The sequence below is a fragment of the Meleagris gallopavo genome, chromosome 3 (assembly GCF_905368555.1).
Source record: "Meleagris gallopavo chromosome 3, MGAL_WU_HG_1.1, whole genome shotgun sequence".
Lineage (NCBI taxonomy): Eukaryota > Metazoa > Chordata > Aves > Galliformes > Phasianidae > Meleagris > Meleagris gallopavo.
This window is the reverse complement of record NC_139406.1, coordinates 24,928,219-24,951,877: the sequence shown is the minus strand read 5'-3', so window position 1 is coordinate 24,951,877 and position 23,659 is coordinate 24,928,219. Positions and strand designations below refer to the sequence as shown.

The 23,659-nt window shown below is 35.3% G+C and overlaps 1 protein-coding gene across 4 annotated transcripts in view; it reads right to left on the bottom strand.

Annotated features, from left to right (window-relative positions):
* The window catches only part of SEMA5A (semaphorin 5A), a 316,919-nt gene that overhangs the window by 179,039 nt on the left and 114,221 nt on the right, over window positions 1-23,659 (bottom strand). For all 4 annotated transcript variants that reach the window (XM_085220463.1, XM_085220466.1, XM_085220462.1 and 1 more), the window contains 2 exons: window positions 20,568-20,667; window positions 8,814-8,859 (listed from right to left, as the gene is read on the bottom strand). In XM_085220463.1, coding sequence (XP_085076589.1) covers window positions 8,814-8,859; window positions 20,568-20,667 — 146 coding nt within the window. The remainder of the gene's footprint in view (window positions 1-8,813; window positions 8,860-20,567; window positions 20,668-23,659) is intronic.

Here is a 23,659-nt window from a genome sequence, read left to right as displayed (position 1 = left end):
GGTATACAGCTGCCCCCTTGCACTGGGCAGACAGTCTGAGCACCTGACTCAAGGCTCCGAGTTCCACTGTGGGGCAGATGGACAGGAACACTGCCATGAAGCAGAACCCACTGATCAAGTGTAACTCCTAAATGCTCATTGTACTGAGTTGCCCTCAAGAGGCAATGATCTTACCAAAAAAAAAAAAAAATAGAATAGCAAATTGCAGCTATGAGAAATAATGTAGTTGTGTATGATGTCAGTACATCATTCAAACAAAGAATATTTTCAGTGTGGCTGCCTGGAAATAAATCCAAAATAAGACCTGAACCATGATTTAATAACAGAAATCTCATATATATGTCTAACACCAGATACTTCAAAGTACATCTAACTTTACTAAATAAAATTATTAACATATTTTGACATGATTTATAGCTCCCAGACTTGACAACAGAAGTATCATATTGTACCATCTGGAATGGATAAAACAATACATGCTAAAAGAGATAAGAACACCTACTGAAACTAGGGAAGGGATAAAGTAGAAAAACCAGGACAGGCAAAATAAAGGCAACTTATTTCCCAAAAGATTGGATAAACTTAACAGAATAAAACTATAAAACTTGAAGCTACTTTAACTGTTATTCTTAGTTCAGAACAGGAGTACCTCCTTATGCTTCAACTAAACAGCATCTCTGAAACATTTAGGAGCAAAAATCCTTGTCTTAAATTGAGCTCAACAGTGCTTACCAGGCAAGCAGTGCACTGCACCTCTGTGTCCTCAGTCATTTATGAGAGCACCCCTACAAGCCTCCTATACTTGCGCAGGCTCCTTTCCAACCACTCCAACCTCCATCCTCAGACTTTCCCTTTCCCTTTGATTCTTCACATATTTCAGAATTCTGGTGTTTTTTTTTTTTTCTTAAAAAAAAAAACAAATAAATAAAAATCTAGCAAAGATCTAGTCTCCTAAATCCAAAAAAATATATATATCCACCAATACCCTAGGGATCAGGGGAGCAGAACTTTTGCCAGTTCTTTCCATAATTCAGCAGCTGGGTACATTCTTTAACAGCACTGTGGTGAAAGTTCCCTAGAGCTCAGTGCATCTTAAAGTTTTATTTCCCATGTCAAGTGGACGCAAAGCTACAGAGCCATTTTTTCTCAATCTTAGTTCAAGTGTTTTTAATTTCATAGGTTAAAAAGCAGTGTCAGGGCACAATATGGACCACACAGTGTCCTCAGACGACATATTGATGTTATGCAAAGAGGTGTAAGCTGAAATCATCTCCAACACTTAAAATTACCCAATAGAATCTATGTCCATTACTCTGGTAGAATTGTTTAATCGATGTCTGTAGTACTGGGAAACACAATCCTCTTTGTAGCCCAGAAGACCTGTCTTTAAGCTTACTCCTAAGACATACATGGTATACAAGTTGTGGTTGCACTCACATTAGTTATCATGGGTTAGGATAGACAACAAACATACATATCTTTGTCTATAATCAACACCTAATAATCATATTTGCAGATCCTGTATTACAGATAGAATGGGGACATGTCTTTCAAAGCATATTCCAAATATTTTCTAAATTGTTAAACACTGCAGCATCACTGAAGCCTTTGAACCAGGAATTGCATGTAGCCAACTCTCCGCTCAGGCAAGACAACATCAGATTGAAGACAATCTGCTTTCATTCTCCATATTTTCTGCTTTCATTTTCTGTACAGTTGATCATTTTTGCATTTATTTAATACAGACATTACATTGGAAAAGGCTATTTCTCAAGGAGAGCCCATGTTTCTCTACCACAAGCATTGACTTGTGGTGTGTCACTTTCCAACTGCTTTATTCCAGAATCAGCTGAAGCATGCCATGGCCTTATATACAGACTAGATATTTGGAAAGCAGAAGCTTGGTTTCCCTTCAAACATGATACTTCGTGATTATTCTTCTGCAGATGCACTACTTTGCTCATGCTCAAGAAAAAACACAGGTACCACCTCCTTAAAAAAAGGTATTTCCACAATTACTTCTGGCGTATGTAACAGTCTGGTTGCACACCACACATACCAGGAAAATTTAGCAGTCCATCACTCAAAAAGAGATAAGTTATATCACTAGAAAATCCTCATCGGCAGTTTCTTGAATATCTGCAGTGAAACAAATGCACATACCTTTTGAAATCATCTCTATTTCTCATGAGAACAAATGCACTTATATTTTATATCCAGGTGATTCAGGCTTCCCCTCTATCTCAAAAACAAAACACAAGTGTTTGTTATCTAAAAAAAATGAGGAAGTTTGCTCCAGTGGTAGTGAAAAATTTCAGTACCTATTTGTCTTTGCTGCAAAATCAGAAGAGAAAATTACAGTAAGCACACAAGATATGCTGCCTAATAGGCAAAGGTAGGAAACTAAAACCCTAAGCTTCTGTAGCTAGATGGATGTTTTCAGACTCATTTGCCTGGAAATAAACTTGTGCTTGTATTTTAATAATGATCCAAAACAACGACAGATACAGCAAATAAATGACAAAGCCTTTGCCTGGCTTTCTTCTTCATACTTGCATAGATAAAGACAAGGCAGTTGCAAAGACCTGCCAATTTGCCAATATTTTGCTTCACTTGGACTCATTCTAAACTTACATGACACATTTCAGCTGTAGTGAAGGGCATATGAAATTACAAGTTCTGGAAAGAAAAACTCCATGCTACTTAGAAGCCAATTTTAAATGATTAACGGGGATGAGCAGAAGAGAAGTCATACATCAACTGTTTTCTCACTTGCACCCTGTATAGTTTTGTGGTGGGATCTGCAGAACATTACAAAGGAAAAAAAACCCCACAACCAAATACATAACATATGTAACTAGTCTAATGTAGGCAAAAAATCCCATGTATAGAAAGACTATTCACAGTGAATATTGAAAGAGAACATGCCCAAATACAACCAAAGACAGATTTTAGAAAATTTGCTATCTTATGTGTTAACATGTACAGGTATCTATGAACACTAACTTTTTTACTAACTAATTTTAGTAGCTTTTTTTTTCCCTCCCGAGGGAAATGAAATACTGCCTGCTGATAGCTCATTTCCCCACAGATACACTATTGAGAGAAGATGAGAATACATGCAATCTAATATATTTCATTTAGATTGAGGAAATCCCCTTAAACTACATGTAGAAGAGGTCAGTGGATTACAGATTAGACATGTGAAATTATGCACTGGTGCCTGAATTCATCTTTAGCTTCCAATAAGGTTGCAAGTTTAGTCAGAAAAATATAGTTCTGTGTGTAGGCAACAATACAAAATGAGAACACTAGTGATACCACAGATAAAGAAATGCTCACCTCAGTCCCCTACGAAAAAGTTTTATGAACACTAGTTGTTTCTTTTGCTTTCAAGACCTCCAGGAATAATTTGCAGAAGTCTTACCAGCACCAAAAGTAATGCTAACTTATCTGCTATGGCTATCCATTTTTCATTCACACACCTCAGATGCACATATGAAGAGCCCAAGCATAAATAATGTTTTGGTGGATGATGCAAGCAATTGTTATTTTCTAATTGAGACTACAACTGGCATAAATATTTTATCTTTTTTATAAAATTATCATAGATTGTCTAAAACATTAAAAAGTATTAGAAGTATTAAGTATTAAAAATTTTCATGTATATTTTCAACATATACAACAGTTCGACTCAGTATTCAGCCTACCATTCAGCCATTTATGACACATAAAGCTCAATTATCATTTGTAGGAAGTACTTCAAATGTACTTGAAACATGCAAACACCAGTAAGAATCTCCTTTGTAGAAGCCATTCTCCAAAGCAACTCTTATTCCTGGCCATTCATAAATCCCATCTTGACTTTACTTACCTGAAAGTCTCATTAGCAGTTAATAAATAAATAAATAAATTCAGCTTTATACTCCTATATTTAAAGTTAAATGAAAGCCTCAAAAACAAACAAACAAACAAACAAACAAAAAACCTCCAAACTTTTTAGCTTGTATGAAGAATTTGGCTCTTTTGCAACAAACTAGGAACCAAAATTACCTTTAAAAATGGACTTAGAGATATCTGTGTTTTCAACAGAAAATGTATAGACTCAACATGAGGATAAAATCTCAGGAGAGTTACATAACTACGGGAGCAAGTGGAAGGGGGTGATTTTCAAAGTGATAATAGCCTCCATGGCTAGAAGATTAAAGTGAAAGGTGAGCTGAAATTTTTCATGTATTCACAGGACACATCCATATAAAGATGCCACAGTTGTTATAAAAGATTCTGTAAGTCAGCTTGTATTAGCATACATCTTTTCTTCATCCATAAACTAAACTTTACAGATGTATCAGCAAGCTATTTGAGGATTAGGAAAGGAGTCACAAAAATCTTTGAATTTAGAATCATTCTTTTCCAAGATAAAAAAAAAAAAAAAAAAAAAAACTTCGAAAAATACATTTCTTACAGTCATCTTCTACATACTGCCAAAGTCCTGCTATTAATCCTGATACTGTCTAGATATCATAATTTTAAATACTTTTTTTTTTCCTGAGTTATTTACTGTAGGACTACTATTTTGATTTCTGATTTTGTATTTTAAGAAATATATAAGAGTTCTCAGAAAATTCAGCTTTCATCTTAGGCAATGCTTTTAGGCAATTTTCTACTGTTACTTTAGGTGAGTGATAAAAAAAAACCAAAACTTCAAATGAAAACCACATAGATTCCGGCCTTCAATAATAGAAGAAAGTCTACATGGCTACTATGCTGAACTGAGATGTGTAAAATATTTGTCATTCTACAACTGTAGCCCAATGAGGGCTTCTTTCCTAATCCATAATCACCATCCACACATTGTTCTGACAGTCAGCTTTGAACAAATTGACTTCCAGGCTTCTCCAGCAAGAGCTTTAAAGGGCTTTCACTCTTTTTATTCTTCTTTATTCTCCCACACAGAGAAAATTGCTGAGACACATCAAATACCAGTTTGCTTTAGACACTATCATATTGAACCTGCTTACTCAAACAGGCTTTTTCTATAAAGTACAGAAAACAGAATCATGACATGTTGGATGACATCTTTGATGCATCCACAATGGGCAACAATGGCTCGCTATCTCATGTTAGATACACATCCTGTCTGAGGCAATCTATTAACATTTTAACTCTCACTTTTACAAGGGATTAACTTTCACTAAAGAAATGGAAACAGAAACCTTTCAATGAATGAACTCTGTTCTGCGTTTCTATTGTGAGAATTCAAAATTCAAACATCTATTTTTCTTTTTTAAAAAGGTTATCTAGAATTCCAAAGCTATTTACCAAGTACCCATTTAAAAAAAAAAAGCATCTGTATATATTTGATACACATTGGCCTTTGTTTTTTCCTCCCACAACTGTATAAACAAGGATTCATTATCTTACTCCATTCACTTTCAGAAAGATTTCCCATTACATAGTTATTTCTGATAAAAATGCAATGTCTGATAAAATTACAAAATAATATCTTGTCTGAAAAAACTCTTTCCTTTCAAAGATACATATAATGAAAATTGTAAATATGACATACATAGATGGACTTGGGTGAACTGTTCGACAGACAAAGAGCTGATTGTGAGATCATACCCAGAGAGAGGTGGTCAACAGCTCAACATCCAAATGGAGATTGGTGATGAGTGGTGTTAGTACTGGGACTAATGCTTTTTAACATCTTCATCAGTGACATAGACTGTGGGATCAAGCGCACCCTCAGCAAGTTTGCAGATGACACAAAGATGTGTGGTCTGGCCAACAAGCCCAAAGGATGAAATTCCATTCAGAGAGACAGCCAGACTTAAGCATTAGGCCAGGGAGAACATCATGAGGTTCAAGAAAGCCAAGTGCAAGGCATTGCACTGGATTATGGGCAACCTCAACTATCAGTACAAGCTGGGGGATTTAAAGATAGAACACAGCCCTTTTAAAAAGGACTGGAGAGTACTGGTGGATGGGAAGTTGGATATGAGCCAGCAATGTGCCCTCACAGCCCAGAAAGCCAATTATGACAAACTCCAGCGGCTACTTAAGCATAACAGATTGGGAAAACTTATATAAACTTATATTAAAAAAAATGAAGTGTATCAATGATCAAGATTAATTTATAAGCATTCCCTTTCTTTCCTGAAACATGTTATAAGAAAGATTAAACTGATGAATCAAGACAAAGCAAAGCAGAAATATAAACAAAATAAAGAGTTTCAGAAGTTTAATTGAAAACTGAAAAAAAGAAAAATCCAAATTGTAACAAACATCTTCACTTTTTTGCTCTAAGTACCTACTGCACATGAGGAACAGTCAGCAAATTTCTCCTCCCTCATACACACAGTAATGAGAATAAAGCTCAAGCAATGTTTTAAAATAATTAAACAACAAGTGTACAGGTTACACTGTTTCCAGACCTTTCATACTTTTATTATTTTACCCTGAAAATATTGTACAGCTAGCACTTCACCATGCACCTTTTCTTCCAGATGTGAAAATAACTAATTAGCCTGTGAAACATCTGCATGTTTTCAGAAAGGCTTCTTCATGCATTGTAATCAAATAAACATCATAAACAGAAAAATTAAACTCTGTTTTTATGCATAATGACAACTTTGTGAAGAAAAAATGCTGCAAGAACAACTCTGTCATTTCATAAAGTGTCAAAGTATTCAATCATTCAGCAAACAAATGCTTACTAGCCATAAGATATTAATGAACAAAACCACAGTATGGCTTATTTGTCCTGCAAAATTCCATCATTCTGTTACTCAGGAATTTCATATCATTTTAACCATTTCTCATCGTTTTCCTACCTCTTTCAACCACAACAGAGTTTAAGGTTTAAAAGATTTGGAACTTCAAAATACTGCATATTTTAGTCATTAATTTGGTAACATCCTCTAATCCTATAGCCATTCTCTAGAGATGTAAAAGATTCAGATTTGACTTTAAAACATTTATTTACTATGAGTGACTGAGAACATATACCCTAAGGTTTCAGAAATTGAGGTTTACTTCTGTTCATCTTTGGGCAAATCCTATGACACCTGTGGATGACAGCATTTGCAAACTAGGATTCTGTACTTTCCTAGAGTATACGAAATGTTTGTAAACCTCTATGAATCATTTGGTAAATACAGTTTTGGATTTAGGTGGGTTTCAAGTTCAGAGTTGCTAAACTGGTGAATTCTGAACTTTCTCATGGAAGGTTATGCTTATTTTAATTAACAGAGCTTTCACACTTTCTAGTGTGAGACTTTGAGAGACTGCCTCTATATCTTAGCTTTCTCCAAAAATACTGAAAATAGTTGTGGAATCATGCTTGGAATTGTAGGACTTCCTACAATTAATCTCCAGTGATGGTGGAAGTGGTGATCACGGTGCTGATCTGGAGGGAGGTACCAGAAGGGACTTAGTTTTATTACTGCACGATCAATGACAACCTTCCTGCTTTCCCTGGAGGAATGCAGGATGTCCTAAATGTAATATACATTACTCCTGCTCTACTTGCATCAAAACAAAGGCTTCAGATATCTCTCAGCTCACTTAGAGCTGCCATAACAGATACATTTCCCAGCCTGGAAGAATCCAAGGAAATACATCTTTTGATGTACTGTATGTAGGATAGTCCTAGAACACACTAACAGGACCAAAGGGAAAGCATAGGGAAAGAAAAGGATGAGGTTTGTGAAGGACAAGTATGGAGGAGTCATAATGGTAGAATACAAAAACAGGAAGAAAATATGCTAGTAAGAAAAAATACTGTCATACTTTGTTTTTTAGAAATCTAGTCCCAAACTGTTGTAGGAAAAGGCAAACCAGTGATGTTACAGCACTAAGGACTGAAAAGAAATGTTACTAAAAGTTAACTTCAGAGAACTAATTAATGGCTTCTGCACATTCAGATGACAAAAGCTTAGTAGTCTAGCAGAAAATTAGTGTCAGGGTTTCTGTCCTAGTATGAAATTTTGTTGATCCATGGGGGTGATGGTTTGAATAAGCAGTTACACACTTCTGTAAAGTACAGACTTCTCCCTCTTTAGTGAGCTGAGTCTATTGATACTTACCCTAACAGAGGAAAGCTAGGTTAAACACTGAAAAAGAAAACTAACAAAGCCAAAGCAAGGAACACCACTCGGAAGATTGAGAAAAGATGAGATAGCAGATATGTGATAAATTCAGCATGGAAGTTACACAAAGAAACAAACTGATCAGGAATTATCACTTGGCTATGACACCTAAATGCCTCTTAAAAGCTTTTACTTTCTAGTTCCAAGCTCCAACAAGTTTTAAACAGCAGATAGCTGCCATCCAAAACCTGGATTCTGACAACTTTGTTCACATTTTATGACTTCATTGAAAATTTGCTGTTTAGTTTGCCTAATTTTTCTTCAGTGTTTGAAATAAGTTTTTAGTTTATCGTTATTTTAAAAACACATTTCATCCTTAATAATAATACATTCTGAAGACAGAAGCTTTAACAAAGTCCACAATCCAAAGTTAGAATATTTTCCTAAGAGAACACGATCCTTTTTTCCAGTCTCCATTTTTTTTTAATAGATCCACACTAACAAAAATCCCAGCAGAGAGTAAAGCAACATCAGGTCTGTACGGCCTGGGACAAACACTAATCTAGAATTAAAATGGATTGTATGATTTATATAATACAGCAAAGAGGACAAAAACAGCTGAATATTTATCTGTGGCTAAAAAGCTTATGAATATATCCTGATTATCTGCTCTAAAACATCCATCTAACCTATATAAGGCAAAGAAAACATTTAACATACCTGTATTAGAGAGAGATCCTCGAGTTGCAACCTGAAGAGGTAGTTTCTAGAGTTCAAAAATAAAAGAAAAAAAAAAAGTAGATAAAAAATTAATTAAATTGTTACTAGCATTTAAAGAAGGGTATAATTAACGAATATAAAAGAAAGAAAAAATGCAAACATGACTGGGACTCAGGATTCTTAAGTATTTGATGGACTGTCACCTAAACGGCTGCCCTTTGGCTAAAGACTTATGTCAATTTCCATAACTGATTTTGAGCTTGAAAACTGTATATGAAGTGGATATTTACACTGCATATATGGATTTCTGGACCATACAGTCCAGTCCTTCATTAGAATTAACTGGATGAAATACTCAGTTCTTCAGCAGATTCATATTACCAGAGTTAATTGTCTAAACAAGAATAAAACAGCATGTAGGTTAAATCTATCTATTTCTCTTGGCAATACAGGAACCTTGCACAATTAGCTCAGCCACAGATATGTACAGTTTGAAGCAAAGGAACCCATTATAACAAAATCTCTACGTAAACCACAAAGTCTTATTTTTCACCCCATTTAGAGCTATTCTGCCTTATCCAAAGTTACTATGGAGTAATCGTTTTAAGGAAAAAAATTTATAAATAATAAATTTTTGAAAAAAGAAAATATAAGCATGTCTAATCTTTGTTTATTCACAACAAATGTGTAAGATTATTTTAACAGGTTTCAAAAAAATCATTTGAACAAAGTAAACAAAAATAAATAGTAAAGAGACGAATTTAAACTTTGAATTTACATATTTGCAATAATTGCAAAGGATCAGCAATATTACAGTCTGAAATTGGTAGAAGTATAATTTAAATAGAAATCTGGGCATGTTTTTGGAAATAAAAATTTTGATACTTTCCAAACAGGCATGAGATATTTCTAATGGGCGCAGATAGTGAGGACCTGTATTTTAAATGAGCCTTAGAAAAAGCAGCCTATGTCTAAACAATAAAAAATGTTATTAATCAAATCTCAGAAACACAATTACTATCACAGTCAACTCTGTTGACGGCGAAGTGCATGCATCTATATTTATACATTGAGTCATATGTGGTCACATATACACATACGATCTTCTTAAATTGTGTATGTATAGCAAACAAGGGAAATCACCTCTCTCTTAAAAAAAAAATTAAATATATATATATATTAAAATATTAATACAGTACCTGTATTTTTTGAGTCATAAAGAGACTTGAAATGGGCAAACAAAGAAAAGGGTACAGTGCTTACATATGGCTTCATCCTCAAGTAAAGTGCAAATTAACTTTAAAGACTTCTATTGAAAGTCAGGAAATGATGCATATAGTTTTCTAACCCGCCTTACTATCTCTGTAAAGACAAAAATTACCTTCATATTTTTATCTTGCTCAGATATAGTCAACAAGGAACATACATATACTAAGATAGGTTCATATCTCATTGCATATATGGAATTGCTTCCATCAACCATCATTGATCGTGCTTTTTTCACTCCAGATATCAAAGCTAAGAAACCTGCCGCTTCACCGCTGTTGCAAATCTTTCTTTCATTTACAGGAGAAGGACAACTTTTTTTCTTCCAGAGAAGTTGAACTGCATCCACAGCAGGTATAAATTGTTTTTTTTAACTCCGTGGTATCAGAGTCACATCTCACTCTAACAAATAAATGGATTCATTGTTCTAGGATATATGAGCACAGTCTCATCTCACACTTCTATTTTTCAGGTCAGTACTTCCACACAGTGTCATGTCAGTCCCTTCGCCTTGAGATAGCTACTAAATCTTTATCACTGATGTGGCATCACAGAACAACGATTGAGGAATATTGTATTATTAATGATGAATTTCTATGGTGTTTCAATATGACATCATTTTAACTTATTAAAAAGTAAATCACTGGTCCAAATTGAAACAAACAAACAAGAAAAATAGAAAGAAAGAAAAAAGAATGCAGTCCTAGTGAAAAAGGAATGCTGAAAGTCATTGTGTTCCTAAGAAAATGACATTTATATCCCATGCAGTAGAGCACAATACTTCTCCCAGTAATACATCCCGTGAAATTAGAAATATTGATCCAGTAAGTGTTTGAAAGAATAAAATGTCCACGTACATGTGAATGAGTCAAGAGCCAGAGCTAATTACTGGACATTTCTACATTTTCCAACTGTATATGGCTGCCAACAACCAATTACATTTCTCAGTCTAGTAAAACTAGTTAAAATAAAAAGAAGAAGGAAATCAAAGTGCAATAAATTGCAAAATCATTAAAACTTGAAGGCAAATTGGGCAAATGGATAGCAGAGAGTGAATGTTACAACATGAATAAAGTGAGAACAATTAGCAAATCAGCACTTGGTTTGCAATCAGAACTATTCCTACAAAAACATCTCCACCTCTGTAAAATTACTAAGTCTATATTTATCACTATACATATAACAGTTCAACATATGAGAACTCATTAGAAAGGGGTATATCTGAGAAAAATCTAAATAAATAAATGTAAGAGTAAAAAAACACACTGAAAATATGGTACTAAGAACTTTGTCAGCCCAAAGGAAAAGCCAGCACTAACTTTCTTGCTTAATGAAATCATTAGGCCTCTCATGAGACAGGTCACAATGCTTATTTAGAGATGTTGCTAAGTTTATGCCTGGGATTGCTATTTTCTAATCTGTTTTGATTCACTACACTGCATATGTACTTCAAAGGCAACAATGGACATAAAATAAAACTGTTCAAGCACATTTCTGAAGCATAGCTATAGACCTTTTAGCATGCAGGTCTGTCTCTTGTCCAAGTATGGTGGTAATAAAAGTAAGACCAATACAACTTCACATGCTGGAATTAAACTGATTTTACACCGTCATTGGTAAATTTGTTTCCATTTTGCATTTAACGAATGGAAAAAAAACAAAAATGTTACATAAATCTGCAAGGAGAAGGACACTATAATGAGAAAAAAAAATGTAACTGCAAGAAAATGCACGATCCTAAATTACTTTAGACCATCAACAGACAAACTTGATTTACATTCTCACTACTGAACAACTTTCCTGGCTGTGCTATACCAAGCAGAATCGGTTAATCGTGAGACTGCTTAAACTCAATAACAAAGACTTCCACTGGCATCAGTGGGAACTGAATGAAGCACTACAAAAAGCAATCACTAGTCCCCAGTGTACTTCAATTTACTGCAGTGAATGCATCCTGTGAATGCTTCAAGTAAAAGGACAAAATTTATCTGCTACGTGTTTCATGTTCCAAGTCCACATCAAAATCGACTGAAAACCCAACCACTATGGAGTGTAAAGAGTGTTAATGGTTGTAAAACATAATACTTTCCTCTTTTAGTGAAACAGCAAGGCATAAAATTTGAATAATAAATAGTTGTTTTAAGCACAGATGTGAATTAAAAGAACACTAAGGTGGCAGACACAAATTAGGAGAACGTACTGTAGGCTCAATTTTTGAAAAAAGTATAAAATAGCAAAAACAAAATAAAACAAAACAAAAAAAAAAAAAAAAAAACATACAAGCACCCGTATTCCTCTGCATTTGGGAGCTCAAGTCAGAAACTCAAGGCACAACCAAACAGATATGGCCAAATCTCCTGGAAATAAAACAGCAAAAAATTCTTTCCTGTGGACATTCGAAGAAATTATTTCACATGAAGGAACAAAATTTAGCATAATTTACTGGAAGGAAAAAAAAAATAATAATTAAGACTAAAGTATAAGCTCCTTCAAAATTAAATATTAAGCAAAAGTCAAAAGTCATTATTCCATAATTGAAAAAGGGAAGCTTTGGGTGAAAGCCAGTTCCAGTTCTTCAGTGCAATAGAAGTAGCATTTGGAACTAAAACAACTATTGGAAAGTAGATAACTTATGTCATAAACTTACCATGTAGGAAATTGACTTGGTTTATTAACATGCAAAAAAAAAAAAAAAAAAAAAAAAAAAAAAAGAACAACAGTAAAATCACAATAATGAAAAGTAAAGTTTTATCAATATTCCAAAGGAAAAAGGAAGGCTCAGGTTATCATAAACTGACCAGTGGGCACTCAGCTTTGCAAAGAGAATTGGCGTGAATTAAGAAAAAATGGTATAAATTAAATTAACCCAGTCAACAAGGAGCCCATCAAATTTGATTTACTGCTCTGATGATTACTCGTCAGGATTAACAAGTCTTATAATACACACCTCCCTGTGACTCTACACACAGTCTCAACAGAGCATGCCTTACAGAGGACCAACCACAGCCAGGCATCGCTTCTAGATTTTTCACACCAACTGCTTCTCCAGGAAGAGGAGAAATGTACCAAGTGGCCTGTCTGCAATTCTGGAACTCACTTTCCTTCTATAGTCCCCTCAGGCCATCTCAAACATATTACAGTCTTCTTCTGTCAGCTCAAGCTTCCTTTACACAGCACCTGGGCTCCCATAGCTGGAGATGATCACAGTGCATCTGTTACCTGTGCATCTCTTATGCCTTTAGATCACACAGCTTTTCTGGTTATTCTTTAAATACATACACTTTGTGAGCTTACTCAGCTATTCATACTTGTTTATTTGAAATATCACCTCAACAAAAACATTAATCAGGTACAGCATAACGGTAGACCAAGTCTTTAATACTCTTGTGTTGCAACATTTATCTTCAAGTATATGCCCTCTATTTTTATGTTTTGGAAGATACGACATATACTATACAGTACCCTACCACATACACAGTCATGAATGTTTTCTGTGGTCTTTCACTGCTTGAATGCTTAATATCTTAAAGTCTCACTGCTCTTTCTAGAACTTTTATATCATGGTATCAGATTCTTAGGCAGCAGCTCCCTGCCCTTCATTCCAGTGCTGTAAAAGTACACAGAAGTAGGCAAGATCAGAAAGCACAACCTATGTGTCAGCACGGTTGAACTAAGACAGTACATTGGATTGAAGATCACTAAAGAAAGGAGTAGATAAATGGCGTGAGAATATAGTCTGGGGAGCAAAAGAAGGCACAAGTTGCCATATCCCATAGCAAGGTCTATACTACAATTAGCACAGATCAAGCATATACAATAAAGACAATGACTTCAATTAAAGACAGGCATCTTCAGAACACCTTTCTTCTGATATTATTTCTGAAGATGGTTTACACTGAAATAAACATGGTCTCTGCTAAAAAATCTTCATTTACTCCTGCCATATTTCTTTTTGTCTTGTCCTGGGTCAACCTCTAGAGCTCTTCTAATGCTGCATCATGTTCATACAGTAAATAAAATGGCAAAACATTAAAACAGCACAAGAAAACGAATAATTTTTGCAGGATTAGAGAAATGTCTAGTCTTACTAGTCTTACTTTGCAATCAAATTATCACCAGACCTCGATGAAACAGTGTCATAGTGGAGAAAGACATGAGCAGGAGAAGGACAAAGTGTTAGCTTTTAAGAATATTTAAGAATTCATTAACAAGGTAGAAAAGGGAGACAAGGGGAGAAAGGCCCTCCTTTTTCAGTAGGATGATAATTTCTCTTAGATTTAACATTAAACCATACCTTAAATTGGATCAAATCAATCAGTGGAAGGACAGACATTGATTACTCTGAACAAAGTGTTAAATGAGCAATAAACCCAGATGGATGTTCAAAGCATGCAGCAGCTAATTCCTGGTGCCTATATTCTCCAAGTATGCTCAAAGCATCTCATTAACAACAGACTCAGATTCTCCTGCTGGGAGCAGACAACAGTAAGAAGTGAACCTGTACAGTTATTTATTCCTTTATTAGAGATCTGTAAACCACTGTTAATGAATCCCTTAATTTGCCTTTCTGTTATTGTGGCAAGTGGTAGTAATGGTTCAAATTAACGTTCCCAAACACACATCTAATTAAGTGAAAAGGCATACTGTTATAGTCCTTCATCAGCAGGATAAGGAGTGACTGAGGCAATAAGCCACCTCCAAGCAAGTGATAAACCTCAAAGCAAGTTTAATTAACTTGAAGGAGAACATACAGGAGAAAGCCACTGCTGTTAAACAGCTCTGCTTTAAAAAAAAAAAAAGAAAAGAAAAAAAAAAAAGAAATCTACATATATATTATCCTATTAAAAAAAAAAAAAGTTGGATAATAGCTTTAGAACCCATTTTTGATAAGCAAACAAAAGAATTTAAAGTATAGTAAAAACTAAATTAGAGCATTTCATGAATAGCCTCCAGTCAGGCTCTTACCAGCCTACAATTTTAAGCAGAAGATGCTTGGGAACAAGAGGGTTACTTTACCCTTGCTTTAAACAAATAACCTTCTTTTGGGATAACCTGGTATAGTTTGAATAAAACAATTTTGGAAAAAAAAAAAAAAACTAACAACAAAAAAACAACAGATGGAAAGAAAATGCAACTATTTCAAACCCCAACATTTCTCCTTTGAACTATTCTAGATTCTACTTAACTGTTTAACAAGATGCCTGGAAGAATTTTAACACTTTTGGATTTATAATAGCTAGAGTTGTTAAGTGTTTACTGTGTTGTCAGGGAATAAGGAGAAGGAAGGCAATGCACAATTTGTCAAGACAATTCTGACACTGCTGCATCCTCCCCCTAGTAGGTCTTCCCCCATTTATTTGAGCTTTTCAGGAGGGAAACAAAGCAAACACCACAGGAGAAGGAGCAAAACCTGTATAAAAGAAAGAAAGCAAGTGGGGAACTTCGTCATCTCCATGCTTTCTGGCTTCTTAAAATATAGGATTAGATGCTAAGTAGGTCCACTAAATAGCACACAGATAAATGTACATCTGAATATTTTATTAGGATTTATCAGAATAAGATAAGCAAATGGCGTTTCATTTCCTTGAGCTTAGTGATGACCTAATGTTGTAAAAGTAAGCCTTTGCTGATGCCACTTAATTATAAAAAAAGTGTTTTGGTGTATGTTTATTTTTTTGTTTTGGTTTGGTTTGAAGATGAGGAAAACAAATGAGTTCCTGTGAATGTTTCAGATTTTCAGAGAACTCATTTACTTTGTCTGTCAGGTCATACATGATGCAATGAACAATGTCTGGGGCAAAGCTTAGAGTTATGGTAATTTAGCTATACTCCCATAAAACTGAGCATCAAAAGCCAACAGCCACCCAGTAGTGTACTAAAAGTTGGTTTGCATCCATAGAAGTGCACAGAATCTCTCATGAAACTATTTTATTTCATTTCACTTAAATGTATAATCTCATCCAATTTAACACATACCTATTAGGAGAAACAGTTCATTTTATGTTAAATCTAGATCCAATTGACATAATACTGAAAAATCTGTCATATTCTCCACATGCTAATTTTAAAACCTAGCAACCAAAATAGAAATAATTCTTCTTCCCCTAATTCAGCTTCAGAAATTGAAGTTTAATCTTTGCTTGTCCTTACCATGTGCTTTGGGCTGCTTCATCAATGTCAGGTAATACAGTTTCTCCCTCTATCTCTACACGTCTGTCTCCACCTCCTCTAACCCCATTCCTCCTATTTCTCAAAGCTAACTAAATTAAAGTTTCTACACAGGCAAGTTGTGGGAAAAGGTCCCTGGCAATCAGAGCAATGGAAGGTTGTTACTGAGATCCAGGTTAATTCATCCATCATTTTAGAAGACACTCCTCTCCCTCTGAAACCCTCGCCAACAGCACTAATATCTCAGTTTGCACAGCAGGTTGACAGAAGACACAATTATACGGTTTTAAAAGAAAAGTACTGCAAAATTTGTGCTTCAGATTCAATACGTTATTAAGGAAACCTGTTACACTGGAAGGGGATTAATGATGGTCAACTCTTTGACATGAAGACAAGTGCAAGCCTACACTAAACACTAGCTCTGCTAGTGTTCTTTTAAGATTAAAACAGAAGGTATAATTGAACATTTACTGAACAGCAATATTCAGAATCTAAAGCAGTCCCTACTAAAACAGATTGAACTTCATGATAGGAAAAGCATGATAGGAAAAGCATATAAGGAAGTCAAGACACCTCCTACGGTTGAGGTACAAGATTTGTGAGAAATTTGAGAGGCGATTAACAAAAATTGACTGCAGTTACTTCATTCTATTGCATTCAGAGAAATAACTGTGCACGCTCTAGAAATAAGCCAAACTGAGCCAAAAAGAACCTTTACTCAGACTGACATTTCTCACTAGAATGGGGGTGGAGGAATGGGGAAATTGGGGCAGTTGTGCCAAGTTGTAGGCAATACTGTAGCACAAGGAAAATCCCAGGGCTACTGTGGGTAGGATGATTAAAATGGAAGTGTAAGCTAGCACTGGTCCACTTCAGAAAACTTTCAGAGATCTCTGTGGATGGTGCAAGAAAAGTGAAATGAGCCTAAGATACTCCTAATTAATCAACTCAAAATCTGCAGGAGAACTGGACATTTCACAAAACAAAATGTCAGCCAGAGACATCTCATGAGGATGGGAAGACAGCTGCGTCCAGGAGAAAAAATGAAATTTTTTTGCAAAACAGCTACAGAATGTCCACAGACAACCAGAGGACCACCTTTATTTCTGAAAATGAGTAGGCAAGACTAATTTTAGCTGTAAAGGATTGCAAATAGCCTTCCTGCTAACTGCCTGCTATGGAAAATACTCTTCCTTTCATATGTTTAGAGATCTCTATCTCAAGAATAGCTATTTTTCTTCTGTTCATACTGGTAAAATGTTACAAAACTCATTGTTTCTTGACTAAATTACCCATGGCCAACTTGAAATAATTTGGTTTACTGCCAACACTACTGTACAGTTAATACAGCTATTTCCTCCACTAGATGTACCCACTGATGGATTTATAGGCAGTCACTGTGCACAGGCTCAGTTTTTTTTCTCCCAACATCGATTCCAGTTCTCTTCTTCTAGCAGCTCCTTCCTACATCTCTTCTAAGCATATACAAGCAGAATTATATACATTATTACAGTTTAATTCTCTCAAGAATCTTGTGCAATAGAATCAATCTTTCTCTGTCACTAGTGGAGACAGTTTTTAATGACTCATAGTATCATATCTGCCTTTTTGCTTAGCTGCATGTCGCTGGCAGCCTCCAATGGGAATCCAGTGTGTATCCCAGCTGGGATCCTCTCCACCTTGCTCATTACATTAAAGAAGTCATGAACCTCTGTTGAGGCTATAGAATATAGAAGATAGAAAAGCTCTGGGCCATGAAAATAATTCTTAATCAGATCAACTAAAGCAGAAGCCTAGGGGAACAAGCATAACTCCTTGATTTTGTTTGGATGCTTGAGAAGTAATTCGTAATAGGAGTACTTCTCCTGACAATGTAAATCAACTAATATATTAATGCAAGTTTATTTGCATCTTTTCCACGTGCACACTGCTACTGAATGACTGGGTAACATGTTAAAAGATTACAGATTATCATTTTCACCACTAAAACAGGAAATTTTAATCAGTCTAATCTTCCTGAAATTTCATTTGATGTAGTTATTAGTTTTCAATACGAAAGTGCTAGTACAAGAACACAAGATAATAAAAAAAACTTATAATTTCTTCGAATAATTCAAGACAAACGATTCTGCAAATGATATTCCACAGGAAATGGAAAATTAATAATGCATTCTTCTCACTGTCTTTTATTAGAGCACATTTGCAGCTTAGGACAGAAAATTTATTTCTCACTGCTTTTAGGACATGTGAAGCTGATAAAGTACATGAGGAAGAAACTTGAACTAAAATTTACCCACAGGCCTTAGCACAAATATAATAATATTAATGCTCCATTTAGATGACTTAGAGTGAAGCATAGATACAAACAATGCTTCAAGGAAAAACTCAGGGAACTTATCACTCAACAGATAAAGTTACACACACAGACATTCAGAAATTTATTTCCTCTTCTCAAATTTTGCAAAAATTCACATTAGTAACATCCTTGGAGCCACTTGTGACTACACATAGCTGCAAACATCACTCATGAAAAGGAGCCGGAAGCTCTACATCACATTCTCACAGAGTGGATTTACTCTCACAATCAGGAGGACTTGACATAAAACGTACATAAAAAGTAATACCAACTCTTGCAGTTACAGGACTGCAGCACCCCAGCAATAGCTTGCTCATCAACTGAATCTATGATCCCACGACACACAATGTCATCATATAGTATAGCAAGTGCTTCAAGAATAGTAGAATATGTAGTGAAAAAAATGGTAAAAAAAATAGTATTAATAATATGTACAGTCAGGACAGCTCAACAGCAAGTGCAGTCAATAGTATGAGGTCTCTGGAGAAGAAAAACAAACAACATTGTGGGAAAACTCAAAATTTAGACTGGAAATACAGAATAAGGAACAGAAAAATCTAACAAATTATATGAACACATAACAGATTAACACATTAACTATGATGGACTGTGAAAAACAAAGACTTCTATTGTGATTTTAATGACACTGATTATTTTCAATTATGCTTTTTTTGTCAGAGCTTCATATCTCTTGCTCTGAAGTAGTAATAACTTGCAGAGAAGCCAAATGGATCCTACTGCTCTTACTGCATTTGGTCTTTTGCAAAAGGCAGAATAAACAACTAGTATTTTTTCATAATCACTGACAATTCAAGAAAGGCATCTGAAGCTCATCTCATAGCGATTCGTTAAAAGCAAAAATTATAGTGAGCATAATCTTCCCTGAGATTTGGAGCCTATGAGAAAACAGAGAAAAGTTGTTTTGTTTTTTTTTTCATAAGGTATTGAGATCCATACAGTATGCATTCATCCAAGATGTAGCTTCATGGGACTGCAGAGGGGCTCAGACAGCTCTGACTTATGCTAGCTCTCTTTATAAAATGGTACTAGCTGACAGCCTTATGCCTCATTGCACTTGGCATCTCAGACAATAGCAAATCAATATGAGTACAGAATAAATCTCATTTCAGGTGTGCTAGACACACAGAAAGGTTCAGCTCGTACAGGGACAAAAGTTTCTCGCAGTGCATTATACTGCTCTGTCTGGTTCAAATTCATTTTCAATTAGGAAACAAATTGGGAAACATACTCCATTGCTAAATCTAACTAAAAAATTACATGACTAGAACTTTAAAAATTGTGTACAGTAAAATATATTCAAAAGGAAGACATTATTTAAGTCAGTTGTTAAGATCTTTTGCCAAGGAAAATGGTTTACTATAGTTTGGATGCTAAGAGAAAAAAAACTGATGTATAAGGACTGACAGTGCTTCCAATGTTGACAGCTAGGACAGCATCACTATTTATCACAGCTTGCAAAGTACTGTCTTACTGTATAGAAATGATGATTATCACTGACTTCAACACTAATTCTGCAGCCTTCAGCACATTGTAACTGGCACTGCACTGAATAATTATTAGAATCACCCATGCAAGAAGAGCGATATTGTGTAGCCAAATCATTACAAGTTTTGTGCTATACTAACTTCTGTCACAATGTCATACAGTATCTGCCTTGTTTTACTGTATGCATCCAAAGTTTGCATACAAAGTTTGGGAGTATCCCAGGACATCCCTCTTAAAAAGGATAAAAGAGTAAGACACTGTGCACTCTTTGATAGCAGGCACTCCATCTTTCAACTTTGGTGAGGAATAACCGGAATAAACCAACAGTGTTTAGCTGAGCGAGTATGGAAAGAAGGAGAGTCATACAAGAGAAACTTGATGTCAGAATTTGGCTCAGTATTACTTATCAAATAATAAAATCGAATCTGATGCAACATGAAAAAAAATACATTTCTCACCTTGCTCCAGCAATAAGCTCTTTTTGTCCTGGATCAAATGTTAACTGTGAGAAGTCTACAGCATCTTCTGCTCTGAACACATGTAACCAAGGGGCAATTTCTAAAACAATGAAGAAGAAATATATCTGTTATTGTAAATATCATAGTTACAGTACATCAGGTCCATTTGCAGATAACTGTGGGGCTGTGAGTTCTCACTATGGTCCACTGAAGAAATATAGAATATTTTCACCACCTTGCCACATAATCTTCCTACAGACTTATAAAATACATCAGGCAGTCATTCAATACATGCTCAAATTAAGCATTCAAATTTTTGGTCTGATTCATAAGCCAGATGTGTTTTTCTCCTCAGTTAAAGCAGATAAAAACTCAGTACAACTCCCGTACGCTGGCTGATAACATACAAATGAAGTCAGATTAACTTTTCATGCATCAGAAGCAGACCTGGATTAGTGGTTGTTTTTGCTTTATTCTTTAGAGAAGATCTGACTGAGTGGGAAACAGTGAGAAAAATGAGAAAATTTGACTTTTCATCATTTCCTCAGTAACGAGGTAAAGGTGTGGAAGATAAAAGTGAACAAGCTTGGCATTCAAGTTAACATTTTTTTATTTTTATAACTTGTCTTCCTCAGACCAATGCACTGCTACATAAAACACAGAGCAGAAAAGAGGGTAAGCTGCTGAAAATCAACAACAAGCTGTATCTGCATTTCCTATTTTCAAAATTAAACATACATAAATAAGCAGCTCAGTAACCAGTAGAACACAAGCTCTTTATATATTTGTATTGCTATTATTCTTGCATCCATATCACTAGTTGGACACAACAGTGTGTTAATATCACCACAAGAATGACAAACTTTGTTCTGGAAACATAGTAAGATTCACTTATTTTTATGCAGACATATTGAGAATATAAATGGTTCTTTAAAGAAAGTGTAGTTGCAAAGAATACAACCCTCAGAAGTTTCTCTTAATTCTCACAATATCAGAACGCTATTTTTAAACATTTGCTTCAAATCAGTCACATGGAATGTATACAAGAGTAGAAGAAATCTACATACGTATGACAAAATGAACCATCTATTTAAGGACTATGGTTACAAAAAACAATAAAAAGACCAAGGGTGAGCACATAGTCCCACCATTTGGAATACAGTCAACACCAGCCCCTGAGAATACTACAGCATTGTCATTTTTGGAACTGATATCCCCAGATGCAGTTCAGGTTATCAACCCCCATTATAAACTTCCTTCTTTACTCATATGCATATTTTTACTTTTGCAAAAGTCTGGATTGAAATAATCCATGTCTGGTACCTGTTTCTGGATGATTTGTTCTTAATTTAAATATTAAAGTTTTAGCACAAGTAGGTCATCCGTGCCTACAAAGAGAGCCCAGGAGAAAAATGTTGTTCTGTGCCCAAATGTATTCAGCCATTGCAGAGAACCACTGAACATACTGTGCAGAAGCTGTAGCGTTATATATTTGGGGAAAAAAAAAACAGATGGAAGCACAGAGTAGAATCACTTGTGTGTCAGAAAACTAACTTCTGCATTTTTAATGACAGCCTGTATGCATTTGGGAAATTACAGGCCTGTAATGTCAGTTTGTACGCGTTCTGCAGAATTTGTAGCTGTTTCCATCTGTGCTGGATAGGTTATCAAATCAGGTCATGGGAGGGGATAGGGCCACTTATTAAACAACCATGTACAGCTGCCACCAGCTACCACTACAGATGTTGCGTACAGAACCTAGCAGGATTCAGCAGGGAAAAGAATATGTATACACATTAACACATTATAGGCCTGTATAGCTATATATGCATTTATCTATTTATGCTTACACCTTAGAAGGCTACATAGGCAAGACCAAAACAGGCATTTCCTAACTTTTTGATACTTGATTTTGCAACTTCAGCTATTCAGTGATGCCTTCTGTATGAAATGATCAATAGTAAAGTTATAAAAAGTCAAGAAATCAGGTTAAAAGATATAGAGATGCAAGTCTTTAAGAAACTCAGTTCCTCAGAGCTTTAAAACCAGGCCAGAGGGCAGAGGATGCACCAAGGCTGGAAGAACAACCCTAGGACACAAATTAATAGCAGAAGTCTACAAAGGAGACTGAGAAGCAATTCTCTTCTACTTGTCCTGCTGTCTCAGTACAGTAAAATAAAACTTCAAGGTACAGCAAGGAGGTGATCAACACCATTTCTAGGTTTGGAGCAGGGAGGGCAGAGGTTAGGCAGTGCAAGGCAAGTCAAGGTGAGAAAGCAAGAAGAGAAGCTAGGAAATCTCTCTGAAATCTGGTTCCCCTCTACTCCTGCAAACAATAAATTATTTTATCCATTCTTTGTTGTATTCAGCGTCATTCTTGCTTGAGGGAATAAGGTCAAGAAGATCAAATGGCAGCAAGAATTGCTTTCTTTTCAGCAAAAACTCTAAAACCATGTCTTGTTTGCCACAGTAGCATCATGTGTTGCATAGGAGCAAACTTTTATGGGATAAAACTACAACTTTGTGTTATTTTTGCACAGGAAAAAACAACAAAAATACAATCGAAGCCCTTTTAAGTAGAGAAATAAAAGCTTCTTGGTAGAATACTGCTTTAAGTCACGCTATAAAAAATTGATGCAACTGTATCACAGAAAAAAATATTTATTACCCATACATCAAAATCTAGTTGAAAACCCAAAGGTGTAAGTCTTTCCATTCTTTCACGAATTCTCTTTAAAGTAAGAATAGTATAAGAATCTATTAAACATCCATAAAATAATTTTCTTAGAATTGAAAACCCATTATAAAGTAACAAGAATAATTTCATTTTATTAATGGTGTTCATATAGACGCAACATGACATCTTTTCCAAAATAACACATCTATATATTTTGTATACTACAACACAATAAAGAATGCATAAGTTAATTAAAAGCTGTCTGCTGATATGACCAAGCTATGCTGCATGCTGATCACAGGTGGCAAGTTGCAGCAATCCCACTCTCCCCCATTATCTCTAATCTCAGGCTTTCCCTCCTCTTCCTCCACCCGTATGTCATGTGCAACAGTTAAATACCCAGTCCTTCTCTGAA